Source organism: Scyliorhinus torazame, chromosome 5 (genome assembly GCF_047496885.1).
Source record: "Scyliorhinus torazame isolate Kashiwa2021f chromosome 5, sScyTor2.1, whole genome shotgun sequence".
Lineage (NCBI taxonomy): Eukaryota > Metazoa > Chordata > Chondrichthyes > Carcharhiniformes > Scyliorhinidae > Scyliorhinus > Scyliorhinus torazame.
In genome coordinates, this window is record NC_092711.1 from 210,201,107 (window position 1) to 210,216,913 (window position 15,807).

At 42.3% G+C, this 15,807-nt stretch overlaps 1 protein-coding gene across 1 annotated transcript in view; it reads left to right on the forward strand.

Annotated features, from left to right (window-relative positions):
- LOC140418105 (sodium- and chloride-dependent neutral and basic amino acid transporter B(0+)-like) overlaps positions 1–15,807 on the forward strand; it is a 271,390-nt gene that overhangs the window by 40,518 nt on the left and 215,065 nt on the right. Inside the window, exon 3 of the mRNA XM_072501524.1 lies at positions 5,184–5,337. Coding sequence (XP_072357625.1) covers positions 5,184–5,337 — 154 coding nt within the window. The remainder of the gene's footprint in view (positions 1–5,183; positions 5,338–15,807) is intronic.

The following is a 15,807-nucleotide window of genomic DNA, read 5'->3' on the forward strand; positions in this document are numbered from 1 at the left end:
ATACATAATATTCCCCTTTTCCATGTCCATCGCCAATAACACGCCAAGCGAAGTGAGGCCAAATATCAGACAGACGATGCGTAGCCACTCCATCATGCTCCACACCTGTAAAATAGCACTGGAGAAGGGAGGCAGGTTAGTATCCGACCTTTTACAGTAGTGGAGATGGACTCAATTTACAGTGATGTAGGTGGACCCAAGCACTTCGCCCCTCCACTTTAACTGCTGTGGGGGTGGTAAGGAGAACTTGGAAGGGCCCGTCCCATCGCGGCTCCGACCCCTTCCTAGTCCAATTTTTGACCATGACATAACTACCGGGCTGGACTGAAAGTGAGCTAGGTACTGGGGCAATGGCTGGTGAGCCACACGGACTGGGCCATGGAGTTCCTTGAGCACTTGCGTAAGGGCTAGAACATAGGTGGTCATTTCTTCAGTCATCTGATGAAACTGAACCCGTCTGGGAACCTGCAGGCTCCAAGGAGTTCTAAGAGGCCTGCCATAAAGAATCTCGGCGGGAGAGAGCCGGGCTGGTCCCGCAGGTGTAACCCGCAGCTGGAAGAGGGCAACGGGGAGCAACTTAAGCCATGTCAGTCCCGTGTCTGCTCTTAATTTAGCCAATTTAGTTTTGAGGGTCTGATTGTGTCTCTCAACCACCCCGGCTGCCTGCGGTCTGTAAGCACAGTGTAACTGCTGGCGTATGCCCAACTGGGAGCAAAACTCCTTGTTAATTTGTCCAATAAAATGAGGCCCATTATCAGAACTTAACTGAGCTGTTATACCGTACCGGGGAATGATTTCCCTCATCAAGACTTTAACCACAGTAGCAGCTTTACTATAGATAGTCGGATACGCCTCGACCCATCTGCTGAACACATCCACAATGACCAAAACATATTTGTAACATTGACACCTTTCCAACTCAATGTAATCCATTTGGAGCGTCTCAAAGGGACCACTGGGCAACGGGGTTTGCCCCTTCCCACAAGGGATACCTTTTCCGGTGTTATATTGCTGACAAATCAAACACCGATTACTGATACTTTGGGCCAACCCCTGCATTTTAGGGTGCCACCAAGTGTCCAGCAACAAATCACTAGTCCCTCGAGCCCCACAATGAGTTGCAAAGTGTACACATTCGATGACCCATAAAGCCAGTACATCAGACATACAAGTCTGATGTGCAGGCGTGGTCCATAAAGAGGAAACAGAATCATATGTACAACCTAACCGTTTCCACATTTGTTTATCACTCTCAGGAGCGTCCTCCTGTAACCTTATGACGTCTGGCATTGGCTTGTCAGAAGCAGACACATTCATAGTAGATCGTTTAGTCTGACTTAACATTTTAGGCACCATCACTTGCTGAATTTGTGCGGCTGTGCGCGCTGCACAATCTGCTCGTTCATTACCAACGTCAACTGGGGTTGTACCATTCGTGTGGGCAGCGCATTTAATAACGGAAATCTGCGCTGGCAGAAGGAGGGCCTGCAGTAGGTCATTAACTAAACCCCGGTGGGATATTTGACCACACATAATCATGTCAGGTTGTTCTGACGAAATGTCACTCAAATCGCCCCTTATTGTGGTAGTTTCCTGAATCAAGGCTAAACAGTCGTGGCCAGGTGCGTCTTCATGGACAGGGGGACCACTAAGAAAACAGGCTGGATTGATAGTGGTACAGTATTTAAATGTCAGACGTGGATTGTTCAAAAGGTATATCTCATACCTATTCTGACGAGCTGCGGTAAGATGCTGACCATTCGCCCCATATCCCTGGCATGGTACTGGTCATGGACCTGACGTGTAATATGAGGGCTTACCGAAGCTGACTGTGGCCATAAATGTGGTGATATTGTAACAAAATCGGCTGTACCTTCTTTTCCCGTGACTGTGGCTGTAACCTTGGCTGGCCATTCGGTCTCAAGTAATGGCCGGCATTTGTCCTCCAACTCCCTGTTTCGTCCAGTTCTGTCATAGGCCAGGGTAACGTGATGCAGTGACTGTTCAATGTCTAACGTCCACCACTGGGGGGTGATAGAAATATAGCACTGTTGTCTCATCCTCCTCTTCGCTGATCCACCCACCCAAAGTCACTATATTGGAGCTCCTGCTGGTAAACTACCATTTCTGCCGCTTGTTGGGATCGCAGATCATCCTTTTTCATTACATACTCAGTCTTAACCTTTGTAACTGAGCCTCCTTCTTGGCCTACACCCTCCTTCCAGTAAAATCTGACTGCCCTTGCCATCTGGGAAGGGTCGTTCTCTGTCCAATTCATGTTATTACATTTCACAGCAGTAACCACAGAAGGTGGTAGGCAATGCATTAACATAGCACAGTATTGAGGGGAATTCTGACCATTTTGATACAGCAAATCGCCTGACTGCCCCCGGTAGATTTCATTAAAACGCCCCAGAAATTCCTATGGCTCGTCAATCTTCCTAGGTTTTAGGTCTAAGATAACAGAAAGATTTATGGGCCTTTGAAATGTGCTATTCAACGCATTCAAGATCTGTGTCCTTCTTTTCTCTATTTGCTCTCTTTTTTTTTAAACTTAAGAATGTTTGAAAATTCAAATTGAATTACTGCAACTTGCAAGCTTAGCTCTGATCTCAACTCAGAACTAAATTTACAATTTGCTTAACACAAACTTGTATAACATTTACAACTTAATTATTTCTTTATCTTAACAATTTTTCTTTTAACAAGTCAGCCAAGACATCTATACTCAGTTTCCTGAAATATTTAGTCACCATTATGGAGCACAGAGGGTCATTTAACCATTTCTGGAACTGGATTGAGGTGCAGTCCATCACATGCTCGCCCACCTGGACAGTCACCTCCGCCAAGGCTTTTTCAGCTGGTGGAGTGGCCTCCTCCTGGCTTCCTGCAGTTTGGGTATTCCATCATGCTGAGCACTCACTGCCTCCAGTAGGGCGTGCAGCACCTGTGAATTGCTGAGAACCTGAGCGGCTGGTTTAGCACACTGGGCTAAATCGCTGGCTTTTAAAGCAGACCAAGGCAGGCCAGCAGCACGGTTCAATTCCCGTACCAGCCTCCCTGAACAGGCGCCGGAATGTGGCGACTAGGGGCTTTTCACAGTAATTTCATTGAAGCCTACTCGTGACAATAAGCGATTTTCATTTCATTTCATTTCATTTCATTTTCATTTCAGAATTGTGAGTCAGAGTGTCCACCAGCATTGGCCACCTGCCAGCCGTGCCCACCCAGTGCAGAGGTCATCACTTGTGCCAGTCTTTTATCTACTGCTCTGTTAGGTTCCTCCCCAACTCCTGGCAGCCTTTAGGGAGTTGCTTGGGCTCAGTTTATACCCCATTGAGGATACCATTCCATCTGGTGCCCACCATGTTCTGGCTCCCGCTGGAACCTCGACACCAATGTCTGGGCACATTTTGCGCTGGCATGTAATGGAGGTCACACTGTCCGCAGAATTTGGTTTAGATTAAGGACATGTATAAGCAGCAGAAATTAATACATCCAAGTGCTTTAATTCAAAATAGAATAAAACCACTTCAGCAGAAAAGTATTTCAAAAGTCAGTACCAGCGGCAAAAACTTTAGCTAACTCCTCGGATCATTAAGCCATCCCAGACAAATGCAGAGATAAGGAAGATCCTTGAATTGACAGCCATAAATTCTTCAAATTATCTTCCTGCAATTATAACCATTAACTAGAGCGTGGTAAAGTATATTAGAGATAGCAATTAAAATAAATTAAACAAATTTCTTTCGTAGACATATAAACTTTGACACTTAAGATAATGCCATTTGGAATAGTGGCTACCTGGACATCTATATATTTAAGAATCTTGACATATTGAAAATGGACAGAAGTAGAAATGTGTCTCAACAAACTCCCTGTCGACCATATATCTTAGACACCTGACACTAAGATCATTAAACCACATTATTGTTGATAAGCCACAAACCTAGCCATTTGGTTATGGGAAATTGTCCAGTAGGGGAAATAAGACTCAGGAAATGCCATTCACTGAATAGAAAGAATTATGCATAAAAGACCAGCAGATTGGCAGAATCAGCACTCACTCTCTCTCTCCTGCTAGAGGGCAGTCAAAATTCTATTCCTCTGCATGCTTCATCAAACAAAGACCAGCGTGGTTTTTCTAAGTATGTTTCCATTAAACTTCTCAGAAATGTATAAGAAATTGACATGACATACTTTAGGATTTTCCACCTTTAGATATATCCTTCTCTTAGAGAAGTTAGTTTGTTCGCAGGTAGCAAAAGGACTGTTAACTGATTTATATTTTTAACCGATACCAAAGGATTGTTAATCAATTATATTTTTAACTCTGCGATTCTGTACGTATCAATTGAGAGCATCTTGTAATAAAATACTATTAGAAATTAAACTGTGTAGTCTTACTCAATAAGATTTAGATCCTAGGCACTCATTTAGGAAGTCTTAAATGACAAGGATCCACGACCGACAGAGATAGGGTAGGGGGTTTAGTCATGAGTGACGTATTCAAGCATCATCCATTAAAAAGTAACTGAAATTCTGTTTAACTGTTTGAGACACAAAAACGTAACCTCCCCTCATGAGAGCTATTTGGAGTCTAAACAGAGAAATAAAGTTCCCTCTTTTGGTGGCTCAGCCTGATATAGGTTAGTAAGATAGTCTCTTCGGATCCGGAATACCTAAACCGCTCTCAGATGGCACTTAATAATAATAATAATAATCTGTATTATTGTCACAAGGAGGCTTGCATTAACACCGCAATGAAGTTACTGTGGAAATCCTCTAGCCACACCGAGGGAAAATTCAGTATGTCCAATTCACCTAACAGCACATCTTTCGGGACTTGTGCGAGGAAACCGGAGCACCCGAAAGATAACCCAGGCAGATACAGGGAGAACGTGCAGACTCCGCACAGACAGTGACCCAAGTGGGACTCGAACCCGAGACCCTGGTGCTGTGAAGCAACAGTGCTAACCACTGTGCTACCGTGCGAACCAACATTAAATCACATTGCTCCAACATTCATGGCAGAAGCCATGGGCCGCTTGCAGTACCACCAGTCAATCACGAGCATTAAATTCAGGCCAGTGTTTCTGTAGTGTGTGGAAACTACTTTATGTTTGAGTTCCAGTCTATGAAAGTCTAATTTCTGAATTGTCTATTTCCTCTCATTCCACCAGGCTGTCACAAATGGACAAGTGGATGAAAATGACGAGAATGTGGAGCGAGGTAACTGGTCCTCGAAGACAGACTACTTGCTCTCAGCGATCGGTTATGCAGTAGGTCTGGGCAATGTCTGGAGATTCCCTTACCTGGCTTACAGAAATGGAGGAGGTGATGTAGAAAAATATAACCTGCGGAGGAAAAACAGAAATAAATTCCTTGATTTATGATGAGTATTAAATTCAATGTACAAGATAAATAATACAAGTTTGAACATTTGAGAATTAGAGAATAATGAACTGAATATCACTGAACTAAAGTTGTCATATATTTATTTAATTTTTTACTTGGGATGTGGGTGATGTGACAAGCTGATATATATTACCCTGCTCTGAAGACAGTAAGAAATAGCCACATGGTCCAAAATTTACACCCCCACTTGTATTATTATCGCAACTAGCTTCTGTGTATCTGCAATCGAGAGCACCAATACCAAACCATGCTTTTGGGAACTTGTGAACATTTATTGATTGATTAAATTGGTGACAGAGACGTACTTTAGCAGGACTACAATAGAACTTTATTCCTTCATGTTCCAGATACATGTGTTCTGACTTTACTTATGCTGTACACTAACTATTAGCACTGCAGCTGTTAACCCTTTATGGTACACCACCGAAAAGCATCCTGGAGTTATCATCTGAAACAGGATGTGCAGTGTTGGAATCTTTAATTTGAAAGGATCTTAACCTGCCGAACTAGGCCAAGTTGGGGGAAACTTAGTTGATGAATCAAAATCCTGGCGCACTACGACAAGTTGAAAGATTTGTATTATTTTTGGACTACGCCAAGTTGATGGATTCCTAGTATTGTTCGACTGTGTAAAGTTGAAGGAATTTATATTATTTCTACTATTCGGTTACCAGTAGCACTTTGCGATTACTGGGACTCAGCAGAAATTTGCAGTTAAAACTTCTCAGGTGCCAAAAGGAATTATTTTATTTGTCTTCTATTGATTACAATTTGAAAGTCATTTAAAAGGCAATTCGTAGACAATTTGAAGCTTTCAGAGAATTACAGACGTTATCTTCTTGCTTAGGCAGACAGCTCGAAAGTAACTTTTAAAAGGTCAAAGTCTGGAAATGAAACATGAAGAGAAAGAGAGAGCTAATCTTCAGCTAAACTCAATCTCAAAGTACTAAACAGACTAACAGACTGACAGACTGACAGAATCAAAGACAGAACCTCCAAAATTAAAGAAACCAAAACGGACAGACAGACTATTAAGGACAGACTTATTAAACAGACAGACTAAGAGAATTAAAGACAGCAATTAAGGACAGACTGACTAACAGACAGACAGACAGACTAACACTCTGACAGACTACATCACTGACACAGACTAATACTCCGAAAAAGACTAAAATGGCGGGCGGAAGCTTTTCAGTTACACACTTTCATATCTGTCTTAAATCATCTAATCACACCCCAATATAATCCTAATTGGTTTGGGTTAGACTCAAACACATTTGATTTGATGGCAAGCCGTCCATCTTCAATGTGCAACATTAGCTTTTAATTGTTTCATGTCTGCATGTTATGGAATGTGATATTCTGCTAATCTTTACCAGCAATAAACTGGTTTTAAGCTAGCTTGGCTAATGTAACAATGGAGACTTCATATCGAGAAAGCTGAATCAAATATATATTTGATTCAATGCTCTTACAAACTGCACTGGACTCCTGCCACCTCGTTGCCATGGAACTCAGCCCTTGTCCTTGACAACAGTACAAGCAGTGTCAAATTGTCTTGCAACTGTGCTGTTTTAATCTATGATGGAATTTTATGCTGTTTCATGTATCTATTGAAGACCTGAATTTATGGGTGCTGAAATTCTAATTTTTAAATGAGTATTTAAAACTGGGGCTTAATATTTATGCTTAAACAGCTATCTTTTACCTATACTAGTTGTATTCGAAATACCTGGCTTCTACAGTCGGCCCTTTGATAAATCGAAAAATTAAGTGAGATATATCAGAAAAGATAACATACATCATTAATGCGATAGGATAGGTAAAAGCGCAAAGAATAACTCATTCATATTGTCAGTACAGTTTTAAACAATAGAATGGACACTTAGCATTGCAACAGGCATTTCAAAATAATTATTATAATTAATAAATTAATCAAATTTGATACTACTGATTCAGTATTAATAAATTATACAATATGTTAATAATACAGTTGATTGATCAGTAACATTTCAATAATAGTATTTCAGCTCAAGTTCATCAATTGGGGGTACAGTTGGGTTAGTTTGAATCATTCTGATAGTTGGTCCTCTGCGTTTAGCGAATAGTTTGTTTATGCACTTAGCGCATTGGTATGTTATGTAAATGGTGAACACGGCTACACAGGAGAATAGGATTATTCTTATTGTGGACATTCCAGTGTGTCCAAGCCACCCGCAAATTTTATCCCGGAGAGAGATAAATTGGGGTGGATCAAGTTTTTTGATTTCTTTTTGGATACGTAATGCCAAATCTTTAACTTCTTTAAAGTTATCGGGAATGAAAGTGCAACACTCTGCACCAATCAGGGCGCAGGTGCCACCTTTTTCGGCTAGCACATAGACAAGTGCCATTCGATTTTGTACACAAAAGCTTGTTGAAAGGGTTAATTTTCTTGCAGAGACAAAAAGGGGCGTATAGCTTGGAATGATGCCATTCGCATCTCTTAACGTTTTTTGTTTTTTAAAATATTTGTCACTCAAATGGACTGGGAGTAAAAGTTGGATTGCTGCCAAATTCCCGTTATCAAATGTCTTTGAACGATCTGTTCTTTTGGAATATAGATTTGCTTTTAATCAAAGTTGTTTTGTTTTTGTTTTTTAAAAACCAGCTTCCACATTGTTTGAAGTTTTAATTTCCAGGCTAATTTTAAACATTTATTTTAAAATATCAAATACAATAACTTATTAAATATATAACTGAACCAATCTTGTGCTGTATCGTGATTTTCTGTAGATGAATTTGTCGATTCTGTTAAAGGAAACACAGCTAACAAGATATGTTAATTTCTTTAAATTAATAAAGCAACATTCAGAATAATGACAGTTTTCTTAAGTTGACAGTTCTTGGCAACTTTTTAGCGATACGTTGAGGGTTCTTTAGCTGCTTTGATGGCAGCCATTCTGTTCTGAGTAAGTTCCCTTTTTCGTTTGGAAATTTTCTGTCCCAAGTAAACATCTTCTTTCTGGGCAATTTGTGCTTTGTGAAAGCTAGCTTTGTGACTATTAGTACTGAGGTGGTTCAAGACCACCCGTAAGTCTTTGTCATGATCATCTTTATTGATGGAGGTTATCAGAACATCCTCTTCATATTGGATAATGGTGGAAGGCCGAACAGGCAGTTGCCTGAGATGATTCTGTAAAGCCATGTGGTAAACAGTTGGGCTATTGTGATACTGTTGCTGATTAACTGTAAAAGCAAACCATGGTTGTAGTTGCTTAGCCAGTGGTGCTGACCAGAAGCCATGCTGGGTGTGTCTTGTTGGTACGTGTTACGTGGTTGACCACAAGGTGGAAATGTATTGTAGTGAACATTGTCTACTTCATTATCATCTCTCGAATCCATCCGTTGTTTATGATAGCATTTTGCCATCCAGTGTCCTACTCTACCACAGAAAATACATTGTGGTATTTTCTTACATGATTTTAATGGAGCAAGGGAACATGTTTGCTCTGGCACTGGTGGTGAAATTGTAGTTACTGCTGATATTCCTGCAGGTGCTGCAACAGCCGCCGCTGGAGCAGCAGGTAACATGGGGTGGATTTGAGCAATAGGCTGCATTTGAGCAGCTGCAGTGTTAAAAGTTGCTTGATTGTGCAAACCACGATCTATCTGAATGCATCAGTCAACTATGTCTCGGTATGTGCCAGCTGTGGCCCAAGCTGGTAAAACCAAATTCAAGGCAGCAGAAACTTCTGGTTTAACACCGGCTATAAAAGCTGTTTTTAATGGACTTAAAGTGCTTGCAGCCCATGTGTCATTTTCCTGGTCGAGTGTCATCCCTGAATATTCCGTCCAAGTATGTAAAAATCTTTCCTCAAAATCCTGAATATCTTCATTATTTTTTTGAATGCAAGATGTGATCTTAGACCAATTGGGCCTTGGGGGGCGACATTTTAATAGCCAATTCTTGGCTGCTAGCCAACCAGCTTCTAAATTTTGCAAATCGTCTCCAAGGGCAACTTCTACTTCATTTCTAAGGGTTGAAATTACACGAGTACCGAGCATGATAGTCAGAATTTGTACTCCATCAAATGGGTGGAGACTGTAAATGGCTTGTAATCTGTGAATTCCATCCCATGTGGTCATACCACCCTTTTTAGGGTGTGGAAGATCTTTGGACCATTCGTCAATTTTTGAAGGATCAATTTGTTCATGAACCCATTGGTGGTCAAATATGTTTCTCGTGATAGTTTCACCACCTATTTTTTTGCTTCCAACTCTAACCCGTTTGCGTTTTAAAGGGGCTAGTCGAATTACTTTAGTATTTTGCATTGTAGGAACACTATCTTCATCTGATTCATCTGACAATGGAACTAATTTATTGTTGACAATTGATTTCGGATGTGCAATTGCCGACTGTGCCATTAGGTGGGGTGCTTGGGCTGCTTTCTGAGTTTGTTCAAATTTCTGCACAGAAAGCCTGTTTGTCAAAAAATTGCAGTGTTCAGTTACATTGTTTATATCTCTTTCTAAAACACATCTTTCTTTGATTAAATTGCAATTTTCAAGTTCAATTCGCTCAGTTTTTAATTGCAATTGTCGGTATTTTGACTCCACTTCAAAAACTTGATTTTGGAATTCTGTTATTTGAAAAGATAACTGCTGGAGTTCAGAGGTTTTGTTTTGCAAATCTGTTTTAATTTCATCATAATGCTCAAGTTTGGACTTTGCAACTCGCAATTCTGTTTTAATTTCATCATAATGCTCAAATTTGGATTTTGCAACTCGCAATTCTGTTTTAATTTCATCATAATGCTCAAGTTTGGATTTTGCATCTTGCAATTCTTCAACAACTGCAATTAGTTGGTTTTTAGTGGACCTATACTCATCATCACTTCGCTCAGTATTTAATTGCAACTGTTGGTATTTTGACTCCACTTCAAAAACTTGATTTTGGAATTCTGACTCCACTTTAAAAACTTGAATTTGGAATTCTGCGATTTGAACAGATAACTGCTGGAGTTCAGAGGTTTTATTTTGAAAATCTGTTCTAATTTCATCATAATGCTCAAGTTTGGATTTTGCAACTTGCAAATCTGTTTTAATTTCATCATAATGCTCAAGTTTGGATTTTGCATCTCGCAGTTCTTCAACAACTGCACTTAGTTGGTCTTTAGTGGACTGAAGCTGATGATCACTTTTATTTTTAACAATGATCTCTTGCTGACTGAGTATCTGTCCCGTAATTACTAGGGACCATTTTACACGTTCTGCACCATGTAATCGTGTGCATTTTCCCCATGCTCTCTTGATATTATTGAAGGACCGCAGTCCTCTGGGGATATCATACTTTGATTCAATTTTTTTTGAGGTTTCACATAGGTCAAATTGTCTACGAGTGAAAGATCTACAATCCCCCAACATATCTTCAACAGAAACATCTGGTATTCCAGCACCCCCCTTGGATGTAGTGGGGAGTAATTTTCTGCCTGCTAAAGGCTCTGAATCTACACTGTGATTTGGATCAGCCACAAATTTTCCTTGATCGCTGACTGCCGTGACTATTTTTTCAGTCCCGTTTTATTTTAGTTTCAACAACCGGCACCTGATTGATTTAACATAGTGTATAAAAATGTTCTTTTCAAGGGCCGAAGTACTGATTGATGTGGCTTTAAGACTGTTAATGGGTGAAAAAGATATTTCTTACCCTAGTGTAGCCGTGGGTTCCGGCTGTCTTCTGGGCCTCCTCCGATTATCTCCGAAGCTTCCCGAAGGTTCCGGACCTCCTCCGATTATCTTCAAAGCTTTCCATCATCACCTGGGCCTCTGAAGGTCATCCTCAAAACTCCCCCCAGCTGCCAACTACGCCAAGTGTTAGAATCTTTAATTTGAAAGGATCTTAACCTGCCGAACTTCGTCAAGTTGGGGTAAGCTTAGTTGATGAATCAAAATCCTGCCGACTACGCCAAGTGTTGGAATCTTTAATTGAAGGATCTTAACCTGCCGAACTACGCCAAGTTGGGGGGAGTTTAGTTGATAAATCAAAGTCTGGCGCACTACGACAAGTTGAAAGATCTACGATATTTTTGGACTACGCCAAGTTGATGGATTCCTAGTATTATTCGACTGTGTAAAGTTGAAGGAATTTATATTATTTCTACTATTCGGTTACCAGTAGCACTTTGCGATTACTGGGACTCAGCAGAAATGTGCAGTTAAAACTTCTCAGGTGCCAAAAGGAATTATTTTATTTGTCTTCTATTGATTACAGTTTGAAAGTCATTTAAAAGGCAATTCATAGACAATTTGAAGCTTTCAGAGAATTACAGACGTTATCTTCTTGCTTAGGCAGACAGCTCGAAGGTAACTTTTAAAAGGTCAAAGTCTGGAAATGAAACATGAAGAGAGAGAGAGAGCTAATCTTCAGCTAAACTCAAACTCAAAGTACTAAACAGACTAACAGACTGACAGACTGACAGAATCAAAGACAGAACCTCCAAAATTAAAGAAACCAAAACAGACAGACAGACTATTAAGGACAGACTTACTAAACATACAGACTAAGAGAATTAAAGACAGCAATTAAGGACAGACTGACTAACAGACAGACAGACAGACTAACACTCTGACAGACTCCATCACTGACACAGACTAATACTCCGAAAAAGACTAAAATGGCGGGCGGAAGCTTTTCAGTTACACACTTTCATATCTGTCTTAAATCATCTAATCACCCCCCAATATAATCCTAATTGGTTTGGGTTAGACTCAAACACATTTGATTTGATGGCAAGCCGTCCATCTTCAATGTGCAACATTAGCTTTTAATTGTTTCATGTCTGCATGTTATGGAATGTGATATTCTGCTCATCTTTACCAGCAATAAACTGGTTTTAAGCTAGCTTGGCTAATGTAACAATGGAGACTTCATATCGAGAAAGCTGAATCAAATATATATTTGATTCAATGCTCTTACAAACTGTCCTGGACTCCTGCCACCTCGTTGCCATGGAACTCAGCCCTTGTCCTTGATAATAGTACAAGCAGTGTCAAATTGTCTTGCAACTGTGCTGTTTTAATCTATGATGGAATTTTATGCTGTTTCATGTATCTATTGAAGACCTGAATTTATGGGTGCTGGAATTCTCATGTTTAAATGAGTATTTAAAACTGGGGATAATATTTATGCTTAAACAGCTATCTTTTCCCTATACTAGTTGTATTCAAAATACCTGGCTTCCACAGACCTGAAAAGCTCCGCCATTTTTCTATTGCGAATCATATGTATTTATTGCAGTAAATGTTTAAAAAAAAGTGTGTGTGTGACTACTGCAGTCGTGTTTTTAAAGATCCCAGTCTGCAAAATGACAAGTCCCCTTATCTCTTACTCAGTCGGGTTGAAGAGGTATATAGAACACTTTTTTTTATTTTCAATGATTCACTTGGTACATTTGCGCAAAACTAAATCGAAAACTTTTGAGAGTACATTGAAAATGTCCTTGAGATACTGAAAAGTGAAAGCAAAAAGCTTCAAGATACTCCAGATTTACAATTTTAAGGGGCAATTCAGCGTGGCCAACTCACCTGCCATGCACATCTTTGGGTTGTGGGGCCGAAACCCACGCAAACACTGGGAGAATGTTCAAACTCCACACGGCCAGTGACCCAGGGCCGGGGTCGAACCTGGGACCTTGACCGAATCGGGGCCGTGAGGTAGTAGTGCTAACCACTGCGCTACCATGCTGCCCTGGATTTGCAAATTAAAGTCATTCAACAAAAGGCATTTTTAAAAGTAATTTTCACGAATGCTTCAAGAATCTTGGAAGGCTAACAATTCTTCTTTCTAATCAGCCGTATGGATCATATTCTTAAAGGAATCCCTTATCTCTGGTTTATCCCTTTAATTACTTTTATTGGTTCTAATTCTCAGCTGAGGTTTTCCGATTTATTCAAACAACTTTCTGTCACTTAGAACATGATTTGTTATGAAATGGACTCTGGTCAATTGAGTTTCCTGTGACATTCAATTCAATCATGGTTTAGAAAAATGAGGTGATCTCACTGAAAAATACAATATTCTCAATGGGTTTAAAAGGAGAGACACTGAGGTTTTCCAATTAACTGGAAATCTAGAACAGGGGAGCACAGTTTCAGGATAAGGCGTTGATCATTTAGGATTGAGATGAGGGGAAAAGTCTTCCATGGAACCATAGAACAACCATCAAGTCTGCACCCACCCTCTGAAAGAGCACCCTAATTAGGCCAGCTCCTCCACCCTCTCCTGTCACCCCATAACTCCACATGACCTACACAACCCTGGACAATAAGGGTCAATTTTATCATGTCCATCCACCAAACCTGCACATCTTTGGACTGTGGGAGGAAAGCGGAGCATCCGGAGGAAACCTACTCAGACATGGGGAGAATGTACAAACTCCACACAGACACCGAAGGCCGGAATTGAACCGGGGTCCCTGGCGCTGTGAAGCAGCAGTGCTAACCACTGTGCCACCATGCTGCTCGCAAAAGGTTTTATACCTTTGGAATTCTTTACCCCAGGAGGTTGCGGATGCTCCATCGTTGAATCTTTTAAAATCTGCAATGGACAGATTTTTGGTCTCTCATTGGACCTAGGGTTATGGGGAATGGGCGGGAAATTGGTGTTGAGGCCCACGTTAACCATGATTGAATTGAGGAGTCCTATGCACCACTCAATGACAGTCACCATGGCTGCATGGGCCTCAATGTTTCGGGTCTCCGCTTCAGTCTCGGCCTATGTACTGGTGTCATTAGCCAGTTACTCAGAGGATATAAGCAAATTACTGCGGATACTGGAATTTGAAACCAAAAATGAAAATGTTGGAGAATCTCCAGGTCCGACAGCACCTGGAGGAAGAGAAAAGAGCTAACGTTTCGAATCCAAATGACCCTTTGTCAAAGATGTTCAGTTGTTGACAGGGCACTCAATAGCATGCGGTCCTTCTCCCACGCCACTACCCTTGCCCTTCCCAGAACAAGATTCCCCCTCATTTCACCCCGCCATATTCAAAGCATAATCCTCGGCCATTTTCGCCAACTCCAGCGTGATAATCTAGTCCACTCCTCTACCGTACCCAACACCTCTCCCATCTCCCATGGCATCTTCCTATGCAATCGCCTTTCACACCTTTTATTCTCTCCGGGGACTGCCATTAGCACTCTTTTCTCTTGGTATCTGTGACTATTAGCACTCTTTCCCCTCAGCGGATATCCCTTATCCACCAGGAGCAAACCGCCCATCCTGGGGTATTCCTCGAAATGGGTACGGATGACTGACTTCCCCAGGACGTAGATGTCGTTCGTGCACACTCCCCGGGATTATCTTCATCTGGTGGTCGGACACTAGCTGTATGTTCAGGGAGTGAACCCCGTTTTGGTTAGCATAGAGCCAGGTGGCCCGGTGAGTGCAGGGCAACATGTGTGGCATCGATGATTCTCTGGAACTGGGGCATCCCGACGATGGTGGTGAAACCTGTACCCGGCATCCTGTTGGCCGTGGTCCATGTCAAAAACGATGTTGTCTTCCACCCGGGCACATACTCCATTCGTGATCTGCCGGATGCACCTGTGTCTGTGGCGTGTAAGATACTACACAGGTCCCAGCTTGTGCCCTGGCATAAAGGTTCAGGGCTGCAGTGACCTTGACGGCCACCGGGAGTGGGTATCCTCCTCCTCCATATGGTACCAAGTCCATGAGGAAATGTCCCAGGTGCCGCACCATCTCGTTGTTGAGGCGGAGCCTCCTGCAACACCTGCTTTCTGTCATTTGTTCGAATGACCAGCGGCGCCGATACACCCTGGCCGTCGTGGGACGGTCCCTCCCTGGTCTGATGGGTGGCCAGGTCCTCGGGGTGTAGGGCAGGGTCTGGCACGTGGGACGCTGCCTCGAGCATCTGCAGACGTTGCTGCTGCTGCCGCCTCCTCCGGCGTCTGGCTGCATCGCCTCGCACCAGAACCATTAGCGCAATCTCTACGTCCAACATCTCTGCCATCGCGTTCAGTATCTGTAAAGTATTGGGAGAGGGTGTTAGACCGACAAACAGCAGTGGCTGCCACGTCGGAGCCCTCCATTCAAGCACTGACTTTCCCCCCCTACCACCCTACCCGGATCCCCTCCCCATGTACCACAGGAAGCAGCAGACGCCTCTCATCGGGTCCCAGACCCTGTACCGTGGACACCCGCTCACAACATCACCCGGCTCGGGCGCTGGCCCCCTCCCCTTGGCAGTCACCCACCCTCCGGCCGTGGACATATCGCTGGGGTTGGGATGATGATTCTGGGGTAGGCATGATGGTGCAGCGAGCGGTTGTCCCCCAACCCCACCCGGTTGCCCCCCACCCTCCAGCCCCACCCTCCCATGGCGGCCC